This window comes from Dendrobates tinctorius, unplaced genomic scaffold, assembly GCF_039654945.1.
Source record: "Dendrobates tinctorius isolate UK_male_01 unplaced genomic scaffold, ASM3965494v1 ptg000308l, whole genome shotgun sequence".
Taxonomy (NCBI): domain Eukaryota; kingdom Metazoa; phylum Chordata; class Amphibia; order Anura; family Dendrobatidae; genus Dendrobates; species Dendrobates tinctorius.
Genome location: NW_027361975.1, coordinates 230,357 through 244,772, shown reverse-complemented (window position 1 = coordinate 244,772; position 14,416 = coordinate 230,357). Strand labels below are relative to the sequence as shown.

Below are 14,416 nucleotides of genomic sequence, written 5' to 3'. Positions count from 1 at the left end.
TATTCGCTTAATTTTGTACTACATAGTTAAATTTGTCTTAATCCGTTTTGATCGTGAGAAAATAGTTTTTCTAGGACATTATTATAATATACTGTAAATGGCAAAAAGATAGCTGTCAGTGATTTTTACCCTGGTGACAGGAGCTACGGCATAGTTGCAATATATCACAATTATATTATATTTAATGGGAGCACATATTTGGTCCGGAATAGATTATCCAGAAGAGTTAACTTAATTATAGGGGTTAACCAGTAATACTGATAATGATTTATTGTTCCTTGAAATTTTTGTAATTTTACATGTAAAGGTATTGTTCCCGCTGAAGCGGTAAATTCTATGTTTTTATATGTCTGCACGTACACTTGTCTGTTTCACTTGTTAGTTTTGTAGTGGCTGGCAGGAGGAGTGATTGGTATGCATAAGTATCCGTCATTTCCTCCTGCACTTTGACCCGTGGAAGCGCTCGAGTAGCGTGAAACGGCCGTAGTCAGCCATTTCACACACTCTCCTTTACATCTCCGACGTGACATGTACTTCAGTGTCAATAAACATTCATCATTACCCCGCAGAGTGCGACCTTTTTCTCTTGGAAACTACATTCGTCTTGCTACGAGGTCAAGCACCCGGGAGTCCTGGATGTGAGCTCTCCGCCTGCTGCCAGCCACGGACCTTAACACGGTAACAGCGGTGCCGTCCGCTTTCTTGCATTGACTTCAATCTCAAGGCTACAAGTCCATCTCCAAAGACCTGAATGTTCCTGTGTCTACCATGCGCAGTGTCATCAAGAAGTTTAAAGCCCATGGCACTGTGGCTAACCTCCCTAGATGTGGATGGAAAAGAAAAATTGACAAGAGATTTCAACGCAAGATTGTGCGGATGTTGGATAAAGAACCTCGACTAACATCCAAACAAGTTCAAGCTGCCCTGCAGTCCGAGGGTACAACAGTGTCAACCCGTACTATCCGTCGGCGTCTGAATGAAAAGGGACTGTATGGTAGGAGACCCAGGAAGACCCCACTTCTTACCCCGAGACATAAAAAAGCCAGGCTGGAGTTTGCCAAAACTTACCTGAAAAAGCCTAAAACGTTTTGGAAGAATGTTCTCTGGTCAGATGAGACAAAAGTAGAGCTTTTTGGGCAAAGGCATCAACATAGAGTTTACAGGAGAAAAAAAGAGGCATTCAAAGAAAAGAACACGGTCCCTATAGTCAAACATGGCGGAGGTTCCCTGATGTTTTGGGGTTGCTTTGCTGCCTCTGGCACTGGGCTGCTTGACCGTGTGCATGGCATTATGAAGTCTGAAGACTACCAACAAATTTTGCAGCATAATGTAGGGCCCAGTGTGAGAAAGCTGGGTCTCCCTCAGAGGTCATGGGTCTTCCAGCAGGACAATGACACAAAACACACTTCAAAAAGCACTAGAAAATGGTTTGAGAGACAGCACTGGAGACTTCTAAGGTGGCCAGCAATGAGTCCAGACCTGAATCCCATAGAACACCTGTGGAGAGATCTAAAAATGGCAGTTTGGAGAAGGCACCCTTCAAATATCAGGGACCTGGAGCAGTTTGACAAAGAAGAATGGTCTAAAATTCCAGCAGAGCATTGCAAGAAACTCACTGATGGTTACCGGAAGCGGTTGGTCGCAGTTATTTTGGCTAAAGGTTGTGCAACCAAGTATTAGGCTGAGGGTGCCAATACTTTTGTCTGGTCCATTTTTGGAGTTTTGTGTGAAATGATCAATGTTTTGCTTTTTGCTTCATCCTCTTTTGTGTTTTTTCATTTAAGACAAATTAAATGAAGATAATAATACCAAAGAATTTGTGTTTGCAATAATTTTCAGGAAGAAACTGAGTATTATCTGACAGAATTGCAGGGGTGTCAATACTTTTGGCCACAACTGTAGGCCCTTCACAGTCTCAAACATATCCAGATCTGATGTCGGCACAAATGAAAGACCCTTGCTCAATACACACATCTCAGTCTCAGTAAAGGGCCTGTCACACTAAGCGATATCGCTAGCTATAACGTCACTGGTTTTTGTGACGTGCTAGCGATATCGCTATGTGTGATACTTACCTCCGACCGCTCCCCCGCTGGTTATTGTTGATCGCGCGAGAACGTCCTGGACTGTTTCTAGTCATCAGCTTCCTGCTGTGATGAGCGACGCGTGGACGCGGGCGGGAGGACGTCTTCATCACCTCGTCTGACACGTAAGTAGCGACCCCCGACCCCTGCCATGTCGCTGGTGAGATCTGCCTGTGTGGCAGCTCACTAGCGACCACTTAGCGATGTACCAGCGATCCTGACCGCGTCATATCGCTGGTCGGGATCGCTGGTACATCGCTAAGTGTGAGAGTACCTTAAGGTTTCGAGAGGACAGGTTGATCACCTGTGGCCCTCTTGTTGACTGTGAGGATTCAACTGATTCCTTAGGGGATAACTCACGTCTAAAAAAATCTTTCTGTGGTGATCTTTTATTTGAACCCCTATAGTTCCCTATCCTCTGCCTCAACTAGAGGGTCCATATACGGCTTTGGCGAGGATGTGCCGTGGAGTCCCTGCTGGGGAGCAGGACTTGCTTATACAGGTGGACGTACCCAGGCAGGTGGGTGGAGTCGGTGTCCCCATGGTGCTGCCTGGTGTTCCCCAAGGTGAAGGGGTACGTCCCTGTAGTGAGCAGACCAATGATTTAGTCCTTGGCACGGACGCCGAAGTTTCTGTACTATCAGAGAAGCCGTGCCTCCCTGGTCGTGTGGAGGAAGACTACCTGGGAGGGTATATTTCCTCCTCGCCCTCAGAAGGTACTATGTCAGCAGAGGTGTTGGTTGGTGAGGTAGCTGAGGGCATACCGGTGCTTGTGAACAGTGGAGCTGAAATCAGTCTGGTGGATGTTCAGTTTGTCCAGACTCATGGTCTGAGGTGTGAGACGTCGGACAAACCCATAAGTGTCCAGGCCATTAACTCTGTCCCACTGAGCCAGGGGGGGTTAAACCAAGTCGTAGAGGACATTGTGCTGCATAGTGGACATCAACATAAGTCCCAGTCGTACTACGCCTTGGAGGGAAAGCTAGCACCTATCGTTTTGGACCCCCCTTGGTCTAAAAAATACAATCCGGTCATAGATTGGCGGACTAGGGAAGTAGTCAGCTGGGAGCAGTTGTGTAAGGGCTGCTGCCTAGGGGCTACTGTCCCTGCCGTCTCTCTACAATTGTCCCCTTCCTCTCCAGTGAGAACAGCGGAGATGCTGCAGGAGAGTAGGGGCAAGGCTCAACCCTCGCTACTAGCCAACCCTGAGAGGCGCAGACCTCGTAGTAGGAGGGGATGGAGGGTGGTGTTTCCCTTGGTGAATTGCGGGGGTGTGAGTGTGGTGACACAGGGGGACGCCTCTGTTGTCAGTTCCAGAAAGCGTTCACCCCATTTTGACAAACGAATGTGTGGCAATAAACGTTCAGGTCCGGACCTGTGTGTGAACGAGCATGTATGGGTGGCCACCAAAAACATCCAGTGGAAGTGTGTTGCGGGGGTCTGGAATTCTCAGGTGATCGGGCCGTATCTGGTGTCAGCTATCCAGGGCCCGGAGTCTTACCAGCTCGATTTACTCCCAAACATGAACATACACAACTCGTTCCCCAGGTCGGCGCTTCGGAGATGTGTGGTGCCTCCAGAACATATATTGCCAATACCAGCGGTGCTCGTTTGTCATAAACCTGAAGTCCAGGTAGTTGCAGGTGTGAACTCTGGATCTGGGCGTCCCCGCTGTAGGTGGTTCCCTGATGAGGAGCGGTCTTGAGAGTCCACAGGCCCCTCATTGAGGGAGGGTACTGTCATGATCCAGGTTGGATGATGACAGAATAAAGCACATGTAACCTTTCTTTTTCCTTAAGCTGTGTGCTTATGTTTGGTTTTGCCCCAGGTGGCCATTAGGGTCATTGTACTGTGGTGATTTCAGTTCTAGTTTTGCCACCGGTGGCCGGTAGGGTCATTGCACTCTGTTTTCTTTAGTTTAGTGCACGTGATTATCACTAACAGGTGTGATTGCTCTGGTTTAACTATAAAGGTGTGTCAGGTGTTCTCACTCATGGTTGGTGATATTGGTGTTTTCCAACCATCCTTGGTGTGGAAGGAGCTAGAGAGAGTCCCTTGCAGCTCTGACAAAGCTTGGTGAAGCAGCATTTATTCTGGAGGAAAGCTGTACTGAGGTTCTGGACTCTGTTGCTGGGAGCAAGAGCAACAGAGCAAAGCTAAGTGGTGTTACCCCTGTTTTGTAACTTTCCTTTTGTGTGTTTCAGTGCAGTGGTGGGATTAGTTTCTGCACCGTCCATTTCATTAGAAAGGGCTAGGTGCAGGGTGAGCTAGGGTTTTTAGGTTCCTGATCGGTGCTCGATGCAGAACCGGCCTAGGGATCGTTAGGAGTGTAGAGACACTGACTCAGGGGAGGGCAGGAGGTCTCCACGTCCCCGTTCCCTATCGCAGGGCCCTCCATTGTATCAGTTTCCCTGGTGTTTCCCTTTATGATTTAAATTCGCCCTGTTGAAGGCGGTGTATCCAGTTATACGTGTAATTCTGAAATTCGTCTGCTGGAGGCAGTGTATCCGGCTGCACGTTATATTTAAATTCGCCCTGCTGGAGGCGGTGTATCCAGGGTCACGTGTGCCATAGAAATTCGCCCTGCTGGAAGCGGTGTGTCCAGTCATACGTTGACCATCACAATAGTATTCCAAGTGTGGATGCTTTAGTGACTTGTATAGAGGCAAAACTATGTTCTTTGCATTAGCATCTACACCTCATTTTTTAATGCACATACAGTTCCTGGGTTGAGTTTTTGACCCTTTTGTTAATACCGGCACCAAAATTTTCAATGCACTAGTCCTGTGGAACAGATAATGGGATTGTGTAATCATTAAGGCTATGGTCCCACGATCCGAATGTAGCAGCGCTGTGGATGCAGCGTATTTTCACTTCCTTCTAATGAACGCAGGTAAATCCGCAAGTGTTCACTGAACCATGTAGATTTACCGCATCCAATACATTCTATTGATGCAATTTCTGTTGTGAAAACTAGCATCTCCACAAGAGAAATTGACATGCTGCGGTCTTGAATGACGCGCCACATGTCAGTGTACGCAGGTGCACATTTACACAGTGGACATGGGATTTCTAGAATAATAATTGCAACGCTCTATTAATTGGCCTCCCCGTCACTCGACTATCCCCTTTCCAGTCCATACTTAATGCAGCAGCCAGGGTTGTCCATCTGGATAATCGGTACTCGGACGTGTCCGCTCTTTGTCAGTCTTACACTGGCTGCCCATTCATTATAGGATCCAATTCAATTATTTGTTCTCACCCACAAAGCTCTCCACGGCGCGGCACCTCCCTACATCTCCTTCCTCATTTCTGTCTATCGGCCTAGCCGATCGCTGCGCTCTGCAAACGACTTTCGACTAACCTCTTCACTAATCCGTACCTCCCACTCCCGACTCCAAGACTTCTCCCGTGCTGCTCCTATCCTCTGGAATGCTCTACCCCAAGAAATTAGGACTAACCACAATTTGCATAGTTTTAGGCGCTCCCTCAAAACGCATTTGTTCAGAGCGGCTTATCACGTTCACTAATCAAAGTCATTCTGTGTGTAAGTGTGCGTGTATAGCCCATTCACTATCTCCATCCATCCTTCAGTCCCTCAAGATGGCTGGACTTTCATTGTAAATATACAATTGTAAATACACACCTGTACTTTGTATCTCCCTCACCTCATTGTAGATTGTAAACTCTCACGAGCAGGGTCGTCGTAGGCTGGTTTCACATTAGCGCATTTTCAGCGCGCGCACGGCCGGGGGTAGCTCCGCCCCCGAGCCGGCTCTCTGCCCGGCGTGCCCGCCCCTTGCTTGTAGCGCCGCCTACTAGCGGACAGCGGCGCCTGCGATCGGCGCACCCTATCTTTAGCAGAGGGTGCGCAGATCGTGCGCAGGCCGTGCGCTAGTTGCGCTTTGACCTGTGCTGCGCACTTTTGACGGTGCGCCGTGCGCGCCAAAATCAAACTTTTCGGATTTTGGCGCGCACGGCGCACCGTCAAAAGTGCGCAGCACAGGTCAAAGCGCAACTAGCGCACGGCCTGCGCACGATCTGCGCACCCTATGCTAAAGATAGGGTGCGCCGATCGCAGGCGCCGCTGTCCGCTAGTAGGCGGCGCTACAAGCAAGGGGCGGGCACGCCGGGCAGAGAGCCGGCTCGGGGGCGGAGCTACCCCTGGCCGTGCGCGCGCTGAAAATGCGCTAATGTGAAACCAGCCTTATTTTGCTTTAATTATTGTATTGTTAACGTTGTTACTTATGACTTGTGTTTTGAAACTGTTAAACTGTAAAGCGCTGCGGAATATGTTGGCGCTATGTAAATAAAGATTATTATTATTAGAATATAGTTTTTGTTCTTTCATTTTTTCCTCCCCTTCTTCCAAGATCTATAACTTTTTTATTTTCCTACTGACAGTCATATGAGCCCTTTTTTTTTTTCCCTAGTTGTACTTTTGAATAACACCCTCCATTTTATCATAGAGTTTACTGGAAAATGAGCAAAAAAATTACATTAGCTTGAGTTGCCATTTTCCAAAATTGGTAACATTTATATTTTTTGGTCAATGGAGATGTGTTGGGGCTCATTTGCCAGGTTACCTGATGGCTTTATTGATACTATTTTTGGGTATACAGTATATGAAGCTATGATCGCTTCCTTCGTGTTGCATTTTTTGTAGAATTTAGCACCTAAAACACATACTTCTGGCATTTCGATTTTTTTCTCTTTAAAGTTTTTACAAATCGGGCTAATACAGTTTACATTTTTATAGATCAGACTGAATACATTGATACCAAATATGTGTGCCTTTTTTTTTTTACATTTTTTATTGTTAACTGGGGAAAAGGGTGGTGATTGGCATTTTTATATATTTTAAAAGCTTTTTCTTTTAAGTTTTACATTGTTAGTCACCTTGTGGGTTGGTCTTGAACCTGCGATCGTATGATCTTTTCTACTATATAGAATAATACCACATCATTGCTGTATATAGTAAAAGTCACTGTCCTCTATGACGTAGAGCTAAAGGCTGGGCGTCATAGAGGAGATCACATGACAGGCACGGTTTCCTGCCATCGCATCACAGGGAAGCCGATGGCATCCAAACTGATGATGTCTTGGCTCATTTGTGGCGCTTACATGCCACTATCAGCAATTGACAGCAGCAGTGATCGGCGGGTACACCAACCACTGCTGTGTGAAGCAGATGTCAGCTATATAATATAGCTGCCATCTGCTCTTTATGCAGCGACTCTGCTTCTAAGCCTGCTCTAAAGTCCATGATACGTTACATGACGGCTATATCCATCATTGGGCGTTAAGGGGTTAAAGGCTTTTCTTTTTTTCAATTGCTTTTTCCAGCTCAGCATCCCTTTGTGCTATTAATGCTTGTAACTTACTTGTGCTGACATATGAAGGCATTTCCACCTCCTTACACTGCTGGCTATCGTCCACATTGATTTCTTTTTCTTTTCGCAAAACTTCATAATGAATATCAGTCAGTTCTTCAGCCTATATGTGGAACAATTAATGTAAAAATACGAAAAGAGCTGGAGAAGTTTATCAGAACATGTTATAAAATAAGAACAACTGTACCCATTGGCTACAAAGACAATAAAAATTGTGCAAGATCACTTACAGCATTTGGTGTGATCTCTGATCTACCTTATGATCCTGGAGGATATTATGATTTTCCTCTGTACCATTCTTTGCAACAAGGGGACAAGAAAATCTGTATGGGGTGTTCTTCATATTAAAACTATCTGTGGGAAAAGCATGAGGAATCACTGAAATCATTGCCGATAGGCTATTATTAGGTAAAATTATTCCATGGAGATCTTTACTCTTTGCAATCGATTTGCTTACACATTGATGTAAGGGGCTGGTGATCCAGTATCATAACGTCCTTGTACAGATCCTTGTGTCCTTCTAAATATTCCCACTCCTCCATAGAGAAATAGACGGTGATGTCTTGATATCTTACAGGAATCTGATAAACACACACGATAGACATTCAGTGGGGAAACAACTCAACCACCATATTTTTTTTGGACCAATTCTTTGTATGCTAATTTTTATACAGAAAACACGATTAAGAACCATCTTCTTTTAGTAAGATAGCTTAAAAACAGCAACCTTTTACCTTCTCTAACCAGACATTGTACCCATTATCTAATTACCATAATGTCTTTCTAAGTAATGAATTCAAACGCTTACAAAAGGAAATAATCTTCTGACTAAGAACCTTAAAGAAGAAATGATCGAATAAATTAGAGTGGCATTGAATTCTACTTGAATTTGACAAAAATCTGCATTCAATATAATGTGAAATTTTTTTGAAACTCGCTTCAGCGGCAGATTCAACAAAATGGCAAACACTCGCTGCAATTTTTCTGAACCATAAGAGGACATCAAAATGTTAAAATGTAAATTCTATTCTATGGGCCAGGGAGATGATTTGGGGTACCATAGGTAGCACACAGCGATAAAGGTAAATATATCACAGGGCAGGTAATGAGGAATTGGTTTGGGGAGATGTGGATGCTTTCAAGTTTTCCTACCTACAGCAAGTGGTAAGGTTAAATGTCATAACTTCTTTCTGAAAACTTAAATTACTAACATCGGAACACGTAGGGTTAAAAAAGAACAAACAAAAAAATAAATCAAACAAATTCCACAAAATGGCCCACGCAATACATGTAGTTGGCGCAAAGATAAAAAAACAACAAAAAACAGGCTTGAACTATGACAAAATGGTGCCAACATTTTGGCATACTTGAAAATACACCGGGGGGGGGGGGCAGGAGGGAGGTGGAGTAAAGTAGTGCCAAATTTTTTGACTTTTTAAAAAGTTGCAATTGATGAACCAGCCTTAGGCTATGTGCACATGATGCAGATTTGCTGCAGATCCGCAGCTGATTTTTCCACGCAGAAACGCTGCAGATCCGCACTGTGATTTACAGTACAATGTAAATCAATGGAAAAAAAAAAGCTGTGCAGATGGTGCAGAAAAATCAGTGCGGAATTGCTGCGGATTTAAAAGAAGTGCATGTCACTTCTTTTGTGCGGATCTGCAGCGTTTCTGGACCCCTCCATGATAGAAATCCGCAGTGGCAAAAACTGCAGAAAATCCGCACAAAATCCGCATCAATTCCGCGGCAAATCCGCACAAAATCCGCATAAAAACAGCGGCAAATCCGCGTCTGCGGATTCTGCCAGGAGATGCGGATTTTGTGCAGAAAATTCTGCACCACTTTTCCTATGTGTGCACATAGCCTAAAACCTCAAGCACATATAAAATAGACTTAAAAAAGGCACTAATAGAATAAATGAATTGGGTGTGGAAAAGAAAAAATGAAGTAGAAACCTAGAAAAAACAAGAGCAAAAGCAATGATGAATCATAGCCACTATTTTCATCCCTATTTTCATCTGTAGTTTTTGTTTAGTATGTCCAAGGGCACCTTGTACATTGTATCATGTACACCACGTTGGAGGATGTACATGAAAAGACATCCAAGATTTTAGAAGCCTGTTTTGTGTTGGGTATGTGGACTTTGCTTGTTGGTAAGAAGATGTGGGTACAGGTACTGCATCTTTTGCCGTTACCGGGGAATGTGCCAGGCTCTGATGGTGATGTGAGGACATTTCAGGCAAGGAATTTCCTTACGTTTGGAGGTTATTGAATATTTCTTACAGTCTGTGTTCTCTGGAATTTGGATTGAAGATCAGCAGTGATTTATTTTCCTTAGGCTGCTCATGTGGGGTTGTAAGTGACCACAAGAGCTGGCCCGTTTTTCCACCGTTTTTATACCAGGAGTCAGCTTCTTGGGATATTTGTAGCTCTGTGGATCGGTACCACAAGATAATTTTTATTGTACATCATTCTTACAGATAGCAACTATTTTTTTTACCTCATGATATAAATCAATCTCAGATTTTGCCTGGAGGTCTAACTCCCATTGTGGCCATCTCTGGCCCAGATGTCGTCTCTCTGCTGTCCAGAATCCCGGAGTGTCTATCAGCCATATCCTCCTTTTTCACCTCTCGCTTTCTAAAACTCAACGTAGACAAAACTGAACTCGTTATCTTTCCTCCATCTCACGTATCTTCCCTACCCGATCTATCTATTATGGTAAACGGCATCACGCTCTCTCCCGCACCTGAAATCCGGTGCCTCGGAGTAACTCTCGACTCTGTATTGTCCTTCAAACCACACGTCCAATCTCTTGCCACCTCCTGTCGCCTCCAACTCAAAAATATTTCCAGAATACGTCCCTTCCTCAGTCCTCAATCTACTAAAACTCTTGAACATGCCCTCATCATCATCTCCCGCCTTGACTACTGCAACACTCTCCTCTGTGGCCTCCCTGCTAACTCTCTTGCACCACTCCAGTCTGTCCTCAATTCTGCTGCCCGACTAATCCACCTCTCTCCTCGCTACTCCGTCCCCCCCTCTGCAAATCCCTCCATTGGCTCCCAATTCCCCAACGAACCCAGTTCAAACTACTAACACTGACCTACAAAGCCATCCACAACCTTTCCCCTCCCTATATCTCTGAACTAATCTCCCAATATCTTCCCTCACGTAATCTTCGATCCTCCCAAGACCTCCTACTCTCCTCTACTCTTATTTGTTCCTCACACAACCGCCTCCAAGATTTCTCCCGAATATCCCTTATCCTCTGGAACGCCATGCCTCAACATGACCGATTGTCCACCACCCTCGGATCTTTCAAACTGAACCTGAAAACCCATTTTTTCAGGAAAGCTTACAGCCTGCAATGACCATTCTGCCGCCTCACCACCGCCCGAGCTGCCGCCTCATCACCACCAGAGCTGCTGCACCCCCTGACCTTGTCTCTTCCCCACTATCCCGTAGAATGTAAGACCGCAAGGGCAGGGTCCCCTCCCCTCTGCACTAGTCTGTCATTGTAAATTTGTTTACTGTTAACGATATCTATAACTTTGTATGTAATCCCCCTTCTCATGTACAGCACCATGGAATTAATGTTTGGGGTAGACTAGCACAGGTATATAAAGTAGTTTTATAGAATAAGTTAGCAGATTATTTGTACCAGCAGTGCAGTGCAGCACGCGAGTGTGTTGGTGGGGGATGAATGCGGTCTTCACCTGTCTGATAACTCTTGGAGATCTTTTATGCGAGGTCTAAGCCAACATAGGATTGGTTCTCATGGATGGCTCCAAAGGAGTTTGGTTGAGTAAATTATTTGGTTTATTCTGCTTCACGTTACTTGTCTTATCTATTGCATTTTTCTAGGCTGTATTGTGCATAAATATGTGACTTCAGATTTTGTATTAGTCTAGCCTGATGAAGAGACCTGAGTAGTCTCGAAAGCTTGCAATGTGTTACCATCTTTTCAGTTAGCCATTAAAAGGTATCAACCACTGAGGACTCTCAATCCTGAATATTTTTCTATCTACTGGCTAACACGGTACAAAGATATACATCTTTCCTGTATCAAAATGGAGGATACCAGAATGTACCGCATCTTTATGGAACTAAAACCACTTCTGAAGAAACGTGCACAAATGGACAGCGACATTTTTTTCTTATCTAAATGCAAAAAGGAGAATCTAATTCCCAAAGGACTCTGGATTACAAACCCAATTCTTCATACCTACAATACCCATTATGCACAAAACCTTTGTCACAGGACTTCTGAGAGACTAAGGAACCACCTTTTACATGTCTGCTACAGCATAAGGAGTAAAGTCCAGGGGCAATTTGAAACTCTGAGGAAAACACTTACAGAAAGCACAGAGCAAAAATTACAACAATACTACAACAAACTACGGACCTTTCTGGTTCATAACAAGGAAAAGAAACTACACAGACTGCGTCTCAATTCAGGACTCTATACAAACAGATACAAAACAAATCCAAAACCTGACAACCACTCCATTCCAGACACAAAAGCATCTAACTGTGTCATCAATCTCTCAGATTATAAACCCAACAAAGTGGAACTGGCCGTGCTTTCTAGAGGACTCTCATTTTGTCCCACTAAGGCCCTAGATAAAACTGAACTCTGCAGTGATATGGAACAGTATTTCAGGAGACTGCGCCTGAGGGAATATTTCAATGATACAAAAGATTCAGAAAACATTCAGACCGAAGGAAAAGGGATCGTAACAACTAGGAAAAGGTCAGACTGGACACCTCCACCTGGACGCAACCCTCATTTGGATAAATATATAGACTCCTTCAGACATTTGATAAAATCCACAATCATAGACACTAACAGGAGACAAGCATCCAACATCAGTGCCCAGGAGAGAAAGGCCATACAGTCTTTAAAAACCAACAAAGAAATCATCATTAAACCTGCTGACAAGGGAGGTGCAATAGTCATGATGAATACGTCAGACTACATGAAGGAAGCAAACAGGCAACTTATGGACACAAGCTACTACAGAAAATTGGAGTCGGATCCTACACAGGACTATTACAAGGAACTAAACAAGTTGGTTTCTTGTCTGCCTGACCAGTCCATAAGAGCTGGCGATGACCTGATACCAGAGACTCCAAGAATAGGGACATTCTACATGCTTCCCAAAATCCACAAATCTGGAAATCCAGGAAGACCAATTATTTCATGTGTGGGCACCCTCACTGAGCAGGTATCTGGATGGGTAGAGGGTATTCTTAAACCACTGGTGAAGGATACATCCAGCTACATTCAGGACACAACTGACCTATTGAATAAACTAGCAGCAATAGGTCCTCTACCAGAAGGAACCATCCTGGCCACCATGGATGTGGAATCTTTGTACTCTAATATCCCACACCAAGATGGTTTAAATGCCTGAAAATTCTTCATGGAAAACACAGGGACTGATGATGATGCTGTGGTGAAACTTATAAAATTCATCCTCACCCACAATTACTTTGAATTTGACAACAGGATCTATCTACAGGAGACTGGCACAGCTATGGGAAGTAAAATGGCTCCACAGTATGCAAATCTTTTCATGGCCAAGCTTGAAAGCGACTTTTTGTCCTCATGCCCCATCAGGCCCCTGGCCTACTACCGCTTCATTGATGATATTTTAATCATCTGGACGGAGTCTGAGCAACAGCTAAAGACGTTCCACGAACAGTTTAATCAATTTCATCCCACCATCAATTTAACACTCAACTACTCCAGTACTGAGATTAATTTTTTGGACACCATAATTAAGCTAAAAAAACAATGAAATAGAGACATCCCTGTATCAGAAGCCAATCGACCGTCCAACATACCTTAAATGGGACAGTTTCCATCCAAAACACATAAAGAACTCTATTATCTATAGCCAAGCCATCAGATACAATCGTATATGTTCCAACCCCATGGATAGAGACAAACACCTTGGTCGCCTCAAAAAGACCTTTTTGAATCAGGGTTACCATCCAAGAACAATTGAAAACCAAATTACAAGAGCCACCAGATTGTCAAGGAATCACCTGCTACATTACAAAGCTAAAGAAGAAAATAACCAAGTGCCTCTAGTAGTCACCTACAACCCAAATCTGGAGGTGCTAAGGGGAGCTGCACGGAAATTACGACCTTTACTACAAAAAGATGCCCGATTAAAATCCATTTTTCCAGACCCCCCACTGTAAATTATTTGGTTTATTCTGCTTCACGTTACTTGTCTTATCTATTGCATTTTTCTAGGCTGTATTGTGCATAAATATGTGACTTCAGATTTTGTATTAGTCTAGCCTGATGAAGAGACCTGAGTAGTCTCGAAAGCTTGCAATGTGTTACCATCTTTTCAGTTAGCCATTAAAAGGTATCAACCACTGAGGACTCTCAATCCTGAATATTTTTCTATCTACTGGCTAACACGGTACAAAGATATACATCTTTCTTGGTTTATTCCTCAAACCAATTATTACATTTCTTGGTTTGATCTTAATTGCATACTTTGTATTGTGAATCTTCATGCATTTCTGCAAACATTGAACTTCCAGCTTGCAAAAGAAGCTACTGATTATAACTGTTTTGTGATTGATTATTATTATGGACTATAATACTTGTATTGATTATTTTCTTTGTTAGTTCTTTTCCTTTTTCATTTATATATGATTAAACAAAAGGAGAGAACCAATAAAGAAAATAATCAATACAACTATTATAATCTATAATATTCCAGTATGATATTTTAATTGTGATTTTCCAGCTTTTGTTTCAGCTAAAAGAAACCCAGGCTTAGCCTGCAGATATTGTTAGACTGTCCAACACTACACAGCAGCAGAGCTGGGCTGCTCTAGCTCCATTCAGTGTGTACATCAGGGCACTGGCAGAACAGATTACAGCTGATTACTAGGTGTGTTCGA

The 14,416-nt window shown here is 43.8% G+C and overlaps 1 protein-coding gene across 1 annotated transcript in view; it reads right to left on the bottom strand.

Moving 5' to 3' along the window:
• LOC141073596 (uncharacterized) overlaps positions 1-14,416 on the bottom strand; it is a 99,707-nt gene that overhangs the window by 28,490 nt on the left and 56,801 nt on the right. The window contains exons 4-6 of the mRNA XM_073560883.1: positions 7,935-8,058; positions 7,734-7,831; positions 7,469-7,580 (exon numbers count right to left, since the gene is read on the bottom strand). Of these exons, the coding sequence (XP_073416984.1) occupies positions 7,469-7,580; positions 7,734-7,831; positions 7,935-8,058 (334 nt within the window). The remainder of the gene's footprint in view (positions 1-7,468; positions 7,581-7,733; positions 7,832-7,934; positions 8,059-14,416) is intronic.